General features: G+C 36.1%; 1 protein-coding gene across 1 annotated transcript; it reads right to left on the bottom strand.

The window, feature by feature from the left end:
* Nucleotides 1-9,018: 9,018 nt before the first annotated feature.
* Nucleotides 9,019-10,869, bottom strand: LOC144363591 (uncharacterized). The gene has a single exon (XM_078014217.1). The coding sequence runs from the start codon at nt 10,867-10,869 to the stop codon at nt 9,553-9,555; it is 1,317 nt and encodes a 438-aa protein (XP_077870343.1). The 3' UTR covers nt 9,019-9,552.
* Between the last annotated feature and the right edge of the window lie 268 nt (nt 10,870-11,137).

The following is an 11,137-nucleotide window of genomic DNA, read 5'->3' as shown; positions in this document are numbered from 1 at the left end:
TAGCAGTGTTGTTTTTAGCTGCCAGTTAGTTTTTGTAAGCTACAAAAATTATCCCATGCATGTAAAATAACAAACCCCTTGTTGCATTCCTTCACCACTTACCTACTTAGCTAGTCAGTAACAATGATCTTGTTTGAGAAATCTTGTTTGATCTTGCCACTGGAAATGTGTGTTTTTTCTAAATTAAGGAGGAAGTTGCTTTCTAGCTTTTAACAATCTCTGTCTAAAAATCCAGTAGTAATTAAATTCTAGGAAGCGTCAAAGGATTCCTAGAACTCCATCATAGATTTCTAGTCTTACTTGCCGTTTTTCCTCTAAATAATTACTGCACAATACAATAGTGTAACATCATGAGTTAAATATACATGTAAGGAAGGCATGATTATGAAGTTATTCAACAGTTTTGGTGAATTTCTCTATCAGTAGACCTGGACAAGGAAACTGTCTTCCGACCATTAAATGTAGATAAAAAACTACGCTGGATATGGTTATGAGACAGTAGTTTAAAACACACAACTATATCACGTTTAGAGCTAAAGATTCCCATAATAACCACTAATGTGCAAGAAGGGGTGTGGTAACAAATTCATGTCGTGAAATTAGTGGAGTGAGTTTGATTATTTTCTGCAACTTCATCGTGATTATTATCTGACCTCTGTTACCACAGTCAGCTGACACACGCGTGATAATAAAATAAGTACGATAAACCGAAATTGTCATTTAAATGTAATGGCGTCGCTGATTGGCTGCTGAACTGGAATGACAATTTTTGGTTTCAAATACCCCCAGGAAAGTGTTCTATGTTCTTCATGTAATTAGGTGTTCGTATTCAAGGGATTTTTGCCACATAAAAACGACGAATTCGGCCGAAGTTTGTTATCGGTTGGCTTAATATTACCCCAACGCATTTCTGTTCTGATTTGTAGAAATCTGAAAAACGCATTTCACAACTTATTTATTTATTTATTTAGTTTTTATGCTGCTTTCATAGTACCCCCCCACCCCCGGTAAATATCGCATTTATTTTATTTGTGCGCCAGCTGACTATGTCGGTTACATAGTACTTTATGTGTAGAAAATTAATCCTGTGTACATGCTATACCTGATACATACTATTTCATGCTTCGCTCCGTCTGTGAAGTCTTTCGACAATCTGACTTGATATTGCTGCTAGAAAAAAAATGAAGTTGAAGACAATTCACTTTAAAACTCTCTGTAGTATGTGGACTGTTTTCAACAAAGGAATCGCCTGATTCAACAAAGCTCTGAAATCAAACTAAGTAACACACTTAGAGTAATTGAAAATTTGTGGTCTTTGGTGAAAATTCATTATATGCGAGTACAATAGATCTGAGACTAGATTTGAGAGTTGATGCGTCCTTCATGCTCAAGATGGCAGCAATCTAGGATAGTGATAGCAGGAAAATCAATAAACTTTGGCTGCACATAAGGAAAGCTGGGTTGGTGTCGGGCATACTAAACATTTTGTAGCCAACAAACAAAGAAGAGACATCCCAGATAAAAGTTATTATACATCTGTCACCATAACGCCATAAGTTACAGCATGTCATAAGATACTGCACTGGGTATTTTCATCCTACCATATTAGGAAATGTGAATTCCAAATAAGGAACGATTACGTGCTTAAGCGTCCTCTAATAATAAAAAACAAACGTGGCAGCCTCCAGGGTTTGACCGAACCCTACACAAAGTTCATTCAATCTGTTCTAAACTTTTAGTATTTCAGCATTCCCATGATGTATCCTTGGGAGGAAAAGATGTATAATAAGGTTATTATGAGAGTACCCGCTGTGCGTCGGTCGATACTTTTGCTGTACTATCCTTGTGCTTACTTTTCTGTATTCTTGTAATAACCAAAGTTACAATACCATCCAAAAATGGGAAAATAGCAACAACAAAAACAGAGCATCTAAGTCTGACTGAAGGGTTCCAATACCTCTAAATTTGTAATGATTTGGTCAATTTGTATCCATTTAAATGTATTTATTATCTTTACCCTGATTGTATTAATATATAATGTCCAAGAAATTAATGATTTCTAATGATTTATACATTGCTTGGAGATCATACATCATAACGTATTTGTTTATATGTTTTATATGACAGCAGTAGACATTAAGTTAATATACTACTAACTTTATTACAAATTTATTTTTAAAATGTACACAATATTGAAACTTGAGATGAACTTGTATTTTCCTGCCATTGCAATCTTTTTCTAAATCGTCATTTCATAAATAATTGCAAACAAGTTTTGTTTTTTTGTATACAATTTCATTGATAAATTGTTAATTTTGTTTTGAACTGATTTAAAAATGTATGTATTTATATTTGCTATATAAGCCAACTATGTTTTTTTTTATTTGACAATGTCTGCTCACAAACAGTGGTCGTCATTGGACTTCCTGTTAAAATACATTATATTTTTGCGAACAGTAAAATTTGGGGCCTGTTGAACTGGGATGAATCACACGAAAATAGGTTTTTACACTTTACAGATAAAGCAAATTCCTAATTACATATTTAGCTCCGCTGTCGACAAAGTTATAGTATTACTGATTGTCCATTGCCGTCAACGTCGTCAACTTTACATTTTCGACTTCTTCTTAAAAACAACAAACTGTATAACTGTGAAACTTTCTAGGAAGGTACTTTGGATGTGGGTATGTTCAATTGTCTTATTTATAGCGAATATTTTTGTAATTTTTGGTCAAAAATGCTATTTTCGACTTCTTCTTGAAAACCGCTAGCCCAAATGCTTTGATACTTTGATTTCGTGATGATATCTTCATTTCTCTAATTTTGTCATTTTTGGTAAAAAATTATATTTTTGACTTCTTGAAAACTGTTAGTCTGATTGCTTTGATATTGTACCGGTATATGTAGGTGCATCAGGTGGACCTCTTTTAGATTTGTTGATTTTGCGACGACATCTTCAATTCTCTAATTTTGATGAATATTTTTGTCAATTTTGGTAAAAAAAATTATTTTCAACTTTTTGAAAACTGCTTGTCCAATTGCTTTGATATTGTATATGTATATGTAGGTATATCAGGTGGGCCTCTGTCAGATTTATTGATTTTGTGACAATATCTTCAATTCTCTAATTTTGAGAAAACGTCAAAAACGTTATTTTCAACTTCTTCTTGAAAACTACTAATGCGATTGTTTTGTAACTTTATTTGTGGGTACCTTGGGTGAATCTCTGTCAGATTTGGTAATGTCATGACGATATCTTCAAATCTCTAATTTTAGTGAATATTTGTGTCATTTTTCGTCAAAAAACATATTTTGTCCAAATTCTTTGATACTTGTACACATGCAGCTTGGGTAGACCTCTATTAGGTTTGTCCCATTTCGTAAAGATATCTTCAATTCTCTACTTTTTAATAGTGAAATATTCTCTGCAACAAAATCAAGAAAGTTGATATTAAAGCAGCTAGCATTAAGTTTAAATTGCTTCTTAGTCATTGCTTTCAGAGCATGCATCACAAACAGCGGAGCTATATCAGCCGACAAACTGCTAGTTATAATATATTTGATAATTTGTGTTTTGGAATCAAAATTGGAAATTGCGAACAAATTGCAACACTTAATGTAGAAAATGCTTTATACGCTTACAAAAAATAAGATCTTTGTACAAATTATAGATGAATAAAATAGCTGATTACATTTTCGCCTTGCCCATGTCTACGAATGTACGTTACATTACATTATTACAAAAATAAAAACAATTGATTACAACTTACGAAAATACCCCTTGCCGACCCTCTTCAAAGTACCCCAGACTACGACAGGAATGTAAGAAATGACTGAGACTGACTAAAAGTTACAAAGCTGTTAAAAGTGTTACAATTCAGAAAAGATGCGACAAGAGAAAAAAAGGGAAGTGGTATGGGAGGTGGGTGAAACTAAAACTGAAGTGAACTGAGAATTTGATGCCACTAGGTGGCGCTATACAAGAATGATAACTAGAGGGTACAACCCCGGGGGTTCACTCTATATGCTGTTACTACCCCATGTGCGTTCCAAATTTAGCGGGAAAGTGGGGTGTTTTTCATCTTCTAGAGCGGGCCAGCCGAAAGGCAAATAGGCCCCCTTTAAAATGCTAGTGTCTGCAATAGACCCCCAGGAATAAACTCACAGGATTGCTGCGCCCGCTGTAGGCCCTCTCTTGCAACAACCATTCTCATACACCGCCCTAGGCCCCAAATTGGTGTACCCATAGCTCCGGCTAGGCCGCAATCGTCCGCCTGAACTTTCCCACCGGGACTTACCCGCCACTTCCAACACGAGCAATCGGAGAAGGCTTATTGTAATCGAAGAAACGAAACGAAACAGGATAACACACCTAATAAAAATTGAACTGTATTCAGTGAATATGGGGTTTATATGCTCAATATTTAATCAAAAATCTGTAATCAGCAAAACAAGGTTCTTACACGTACAAAATTTACAACTGTCGGTGAAAACTTGACCAGTATATTTAGCTTTAAGTAGTGTATATAATAAAATAAAACATTTGCCAAAAATAACTGGATTTTAATTACTAAATGATTTGTTTCGCTAATCAGATAATCGAAATCTGTAATCAGCGAAACAAGGGTCTGACACGTACAATATTCACAACTGTCGGACGAAACTTGACCAGTATATTCACCTTTCAGTAGAGTATATATATAACGAAATAAAGCATTTGCCGATAATAACAATATAATCAGTAAATGGTTCGTTTCGCTAATTACAGATAGTCGAAAACCTGTAATCAGCAAAACAAGGGTCTGACATATTCACAACTGTCGGACGACCAGTATTTTTATTTATTTATTTATTTATTTGTTGCTACCCTTTTACATCAGGGGCTCAATAATAAGTAATTAGGAACTGCAATATAATTATTGGAAAAAGCACATACTAAATAAATGAAAAAAGAAACAGACATTTTAAAACTTAAAGGAAGTAAACAAAAATAAAACTTTTTAAAACTTGAAGAAAATACACACATTAAAAGAATCTTTTGAGCTTAAAGTAAATACAGGAAATAAATCTAATCTACATAATCTTTTCTTTAATCCACGGCATCAATAAGAAAACCTTTCACAATTCTATCAATATATTTACCTTTCAGTCGTGTATATAACACCATAAAACATTTGCCGAAAACAGCGGGATTTTAATTAGTAAACGATTCTTTTCTCTAATTACAGATAATCGATAATATGCAATCACGCTGCGAAACAGGGTCTTATTAAATTACAGATACAATAATCACGAATATCGGACGAATCTTGACCTGTATTTTTAACTTTCAGTCGTGTATAAAACTTCTTAAAACAATTATATATACTTATCGAAACGAACCATTCACTAATTAAAATCCCGTTATTTCGGCAAATGTTTTATGGTGTTATATACACGACTGAAAGGTAAATATACTGGTCAAGTTTTGACAGACAATTGTGAATATTGTACGTGTCAGACCCTTGTTTTGCTGATTACAGATTTTTGAATATGTTTTATGTTGTTATATATACACTACTTAAAGGTAAATATACTAGTTGAGTTTCAACCGACGGCTGTTAATATTGAACGTGTATTGGCTGATTAAAGATTTTCGATTATAAGTAATTAGCAAAACGAGCCATATACGTATTAAATATTATTATTTTCGGCAAATATTTTGTAAATATTGTGCGTATAAAACCCATTTTCACTGATTACAATTTAATTTTTATTGTGTGTGTTATCCCGTTTTGTTTCGTTTCGTCGATTACAATAAGCCGCACACAGAAAGTCATTCCCAGGAGTCATCCACATTTCTGAAACTTCTTTCGCGCCTCGGTAGGGTTCTCTACCCTGTATTCATGCCAAAGTCACTCGGAGCTGAACATAAAATTGCGCAATGATATCTGATGGAATAAGAATCCTGGCAAAGTCGTGTGCATTGTGTATTAAACTATAAAATAAATAATCGTACTGGTACTTCGATTTATGCAACCACAATCCTTCCATCTGATAGTAGAACTGTGTAGATGGACTGTGGTGCAACGTTACAGTCGCACGTGTAGTAAGTAGTAAGTAGTTAGTGAGCCCTCGCCGATGGGTTTCAACTGTTACTGAGGAAATACGAATGAAGGTATCCACTGGACAGCCATTCTTGTCCATATTTTGTTTATTATTCTGTTTTTACTAGCAGTGATTTTATGTAAAGCTAATACGAATAATTATTGATTTTTTAGGTATTGGTGATATTTAAAGTATTATGAAGTTTATAAATTCAAAATATACCTATAAACTATTAGCTTACATTTATCACATGCTCAAAAAAAGGGACAAGCACGTGTCCGTGAATTATGAATATATACTCACTAAGATCCGCATTTTATAGAATCCATCTGTGCCAATGTTTTGTCACATTCTTGTTTCGGCAGAGGGCGCAATTTTAAATTGTTTCTGGGCTGAGCTCGGTGGCTTGTTTTTAATAATAATCTTTATTGAACTCGTATCCTCATTGGGATTTTGATAGCATGTCAATAAAGCAAAATAAAATCATGACATAACGAAATAAAAAATAAAGCTTTCCACGTGTGGTAAATGTTCATCAATGTGACAAGTCCATCTGGGCAGTATCGAACAAAAATGGCTGCATTTTTGTCATTTTTATTCTCGGGTTTTTATTCATCCTGAATGTTTGTCGAGATTGTGCTACTTGTTGTTGTAGTGGCGATGTTATATAATAACGTGCGAAATAAACATAGGTACATTGACGCCTGGGGGGGGGGGTATAGGTATCATTCCAAGGACGCATTGTGTAGCTGGGTGATGAGAACTCTGTTACTGTTACTCTGTCTGTTACGTACGTGGATATATGGCTACAAATGACTTGCGCCCTTACCCACTCCATTATCAAAGTATGTTTTGTCATATATACGTCCATTGGAAAACAACGGCACGTAAAACCAACACATCGAATGCAATTTACTCCCTCAGCTGGATGTGTTCTGAATAAGTACGAGCCGAGACCATTGCTACTAGAATCAATGACACCATGTTTTTGCATGGATGATCTGGAATTCCACTTCATATATGGTAAATTGTTATTTACACAACGCCACAGTTGAAGGTTTTAATCAATAATATGAGTTCCTTAGCAACAGCTTTGTCATTTCATTCTGACAGTGCCTCTACCTTTGAGTACAGGATATGACGTCACAACTTCAGGCTCGCATTCTCTATTGATATTAATGGTCTGGCTAGTTGTCTTCTGTAGTATTAATGAACAACATTTAATTGATTCACATACAACGAAGATTGAAATAATGTATTACACTGTGCCGATGGTACTTGAAGTGTAGGTGTTATTGTTTTGGAGGGTTTGAGAGTACACATTTTGTTGTTGCTATGGAAACATACGCATGTACTACTCAGTAGATCTCTGTAATTGTTACCGATGTGCCTGCTTATAAAAAAACGACATTGTCTACACAATAAATACACACCAACGCGAGTAATGGGAATCGAATACACTTTGCCCCACCCCTTCCCCTCAAACCAGGGTTCTAAACAAGTTATGCGAGGGATGGAGTCGCCAGCATATGATACCCACATACAAAAACAAAATACGGGTATTTTTGTACACAAGTTCTATACATTTTTATATTTTAGTCAAAATTTCCTCTGATCCGTATAGCTTTCCCTGCCAAACATATCCACTAGAATCGTATCGACTGATCAGAATTTACCTCAGCTCACTGTACTACGATAGTTCGGAATCACACACGGCTGATCAGTTACGTTCTTATACAATATGTACAACCGGCAGTATAATATATCTATCTATCCGTCTACGTCACAGACTGTCAAAGCATTACACATGATTATACATATTGAACAAATTAATTACGATGGAAATTAAATTTGAATGATGTGGAACGACGGCACTTGCATGCTTGCCTCGAGATACACTAGTAGTCATGGGTAACACTGCTGATGGTGAACGTCGCGTGAAACAAGAAAATCGTATTTTACTGGTCATGTTGGGATTGTCTTAAATATGTGCATGTTTTCATAATGTGTCAAATTTATATCGCAACTGTTAAACTTAATTTGAATATCTAAATTTTAATAATGTGCGATATCGTTTTTTTTTTTAATTGTACTCAAAACATTTTAGTTGATTAATTTGCAATGTGTACGCACCAATTGTTCCATCGCCTCGTTACAGTATCATTAAAATTGACACTAAAGTGTTGCGTGTTGTTGACCCCCCCCCCCTCCTCCACGGATAAAACAAATGCATACTTCCATGACCCGTCAGCATTTTCAAAAAGCGTCTGTATCCAGATCTGATTGTCATTAAACATTCATAGTTATGTGGGTACATAATGTAGAGGTTAAAAATAGAGCGGAAGCAAGTTCACTGATGAATGCCAAAATCATTGTTATAATGACCCCCCAATAGCAGAATATGTTAATATACTAAGTATGTATGTTTTATTATTCATTAGCTCGACGCAAAACACATCAGTTTTAAAGGACCACTATTATGGATATTCATGGGAGGAGGGGCTGACATATCGATGAACAAAAAAACTGTACATGTTGATGGATGATGTACTCCCATCCTTAGTAATATTAAAAGAAGTATCCATGACGTTTCCATGACAGTATACCTGTGTTGGCGTCAACGAAAGAAAACATTTAACACTTTCTTTGCAGTGTGTTCCTCCATGCCATTTACTTGTACCAGTACATGCATTAAGCACTTCGTAGTTCAATGTACATTTCACTTCTTCTATTTAATGAATTGAAAAAATGAATACGCCATGTCGCTTGTATTGGTGGCAAAGCTGTAGAAAGCAAAAATTAGTTGGTCCGGCCATCCATCGAGGACCGTCTGCTAGAGGGGACGTGCAGAAGTTGTCCGGTCATAGCCGGTAGGGCCGGTACGGGTTCCTACGGCCTTGATTTATGTAGAAACTACAGTACGATATTACCTTTACCAACTTGAAAATAGTGTATTAGCGAGTTCGGTTGATTTCAAAATTACATGTATAAGCGTAGAAACCACGTCAATTGATCCGTATTCGACCATTCCCATTGTGCAACAACAAAATATATTTACATACATTTTATTTACATTTGATGACCAGTCGTGATGTAAAACTAAAATTCCTGTTTCGTGTACCTATCAACGAACTCCTTACCGATGACGGTAAACCATTATTATCTACTAGTATTACTTGTCGAATATTACATTTAAAAACAATCCAACTGTCTCGTGCACCCAACTAGTGATTAATTAATTATGTTGTCTTGACCTAAGTTGATCGCTATGTATTAACGTACAATACCCATTTTATAATTTGACCTATTATTTTATTCAGGAAATTGCACGCTGCATTGTGAGTATAAAACAGACTAGTTAGCATAGCAACCGATACGCAACAAATTTACGAAATGATGTACATGTACATACATAACGTTCTCATGTAAAGATTTTTGTCAGTTATTGTTACAGTATCGTTTATATTAGTCATCGCTGTCCGAGTCCGAATCGCTCATATTTTCAAGGAATTGTTCTAGTCTATGTATATTTTTCTCCGATCTATCCATTCTTCTGTTGATTTCGTCTTCCTCTTTTGGTATCTGTCTCACTGTCAGATCGGTTATTGAGGACTCCTCTAAAATTGGATAGCTATGTCCAGCCTCCTCCAATACCGATAGTAGATTCACAGAATTTCTAGCTAAGGGTCCCGCAAATGACGTTCTCTTAGGTGAGATTAGACTATGCCTTCGATTGCTGTACAAATCTTTGCGTTCAGTGTTTAATAGAGACATCGGACCTTCAACCAAAGACGATCTTCTTCCGCCAGTCCAACCCGTACGAAGTCCCGGTAGCTGTGTTGTAGAACCGGACGTCAACGATTTTCGACCCCAAACAACGGGTCCATTCGTACCTTGCAACGACGAAGTAGTTAATGGCTTCTTCATTTCCGACAAGGTCATTCTGCGTTCGGCCTTGTGGGAGTTATGATAATTTTGAAACGATCTTTCACACGACGTATCGCTCATTACAGAGTTTTCAGACGATTGGACAGACTCTTTCGATTGACTGGACTTAGCTTTCAAATTCTCCGCCATTAGTTGTTCCAAGTGTGACAAATCCCCAATATCGGTTTGCATGTTTTCGATTTCTGGCAATTGGTGTTTTTCCTGGAAAAGATCTATAAACTCTTTGAATTCTTCATCGCCTGGCTCGGTTAACGCAATAATTCCATGTGAAAAATCCGATACAACAACCGAGTTGCGTTTAGTATGGAATTCCTTTATTTCAATCTCCTTCTCTTCCGTTTCGCTGTATTTGGTCATCAGTAACGGAAACTGATGCAAGTATCCATGCTCTATCTGTTCTATCGCACTGAACGGTTTTGAACACCACTCTTCCATGTCAACCTCATCCACTTGTGGAGTTTCATCAAACACGGTGAGCGGTCTACGAACTAGCGGATGAGCCACGTCCAATGTTATTGGTGGCAACGCCTTTCTTTCTGGCATAGTCACGATATGGGGAGGTGCCCCGGGGTCAGGTCCAGATTGAGTTGGTTTCGGTCGTTCCACATTGCTTTCCCTTCGTCGCCGTGTCGCTTTAATTCGTTGGGCATTTTCCAATAACTTTCGTATATGTACTTGTTCGTAGAAATGTCTTGAATTAAAATATCCCAAGTTAGGTCTGTTTTGTCCTGCTTGGTGCACTCTGCCACATTCGCCGAACAGACACTGAATCCGTGGACGTCGTGGCGAAACGAACGGCGGGGAGGAGTGAGGATGAAATAGCATAGTTGTCATGATTAAGAACCTACCGATGTGCAATTTACTAACTTCAGAATAAATAAAACACGCCTTTCCCGCTGTGTGGTGTCATAATCATTGTCTGCCTATCTCGTCTGAAATTGAATGAAAAGAAAATATAAGAATGTTACAATACCTTCAACTGTCGAGGCTGGAGGGAGTAGTATTGCCCTGAAAAACTAGCATGTTCATTATAGTTGAATACATAGGGGAAAATATGAATTTGGTTGCAACCACGTATTACACACAGAAAGGCAACATGAAG

This window comes from Saccoglossus kowalevskii, chromosome 2, assembly GCF_978046115.1.
Source record: "Saccoglossus kowalevskii chromosome 2, keSacKowa6.1, whole genome shotgun sequence".
In the NCBI taxonomy this organism is placed as follows: Eukaryota; Metazoa; Hemichordata; class Enteropneusta; family Harrimaniidae; genus Saccoglossus; species Saccoglossus kowalevskii.
Note: the sequence above shows the minus strand (reverse complement) of the source record. Positions and strands in the feature narration are given on the sequence as shown.

What these genes read in the sequence shown, in the direction of transcription:
- LOC144363591 (XM_078014217.1), bottom strand. Translation starts at nt 10,869, where the DNA reads ATGACAACTATGCTATTTCATCCTCACTCCTCCCCGCCGTTCGTTTCG.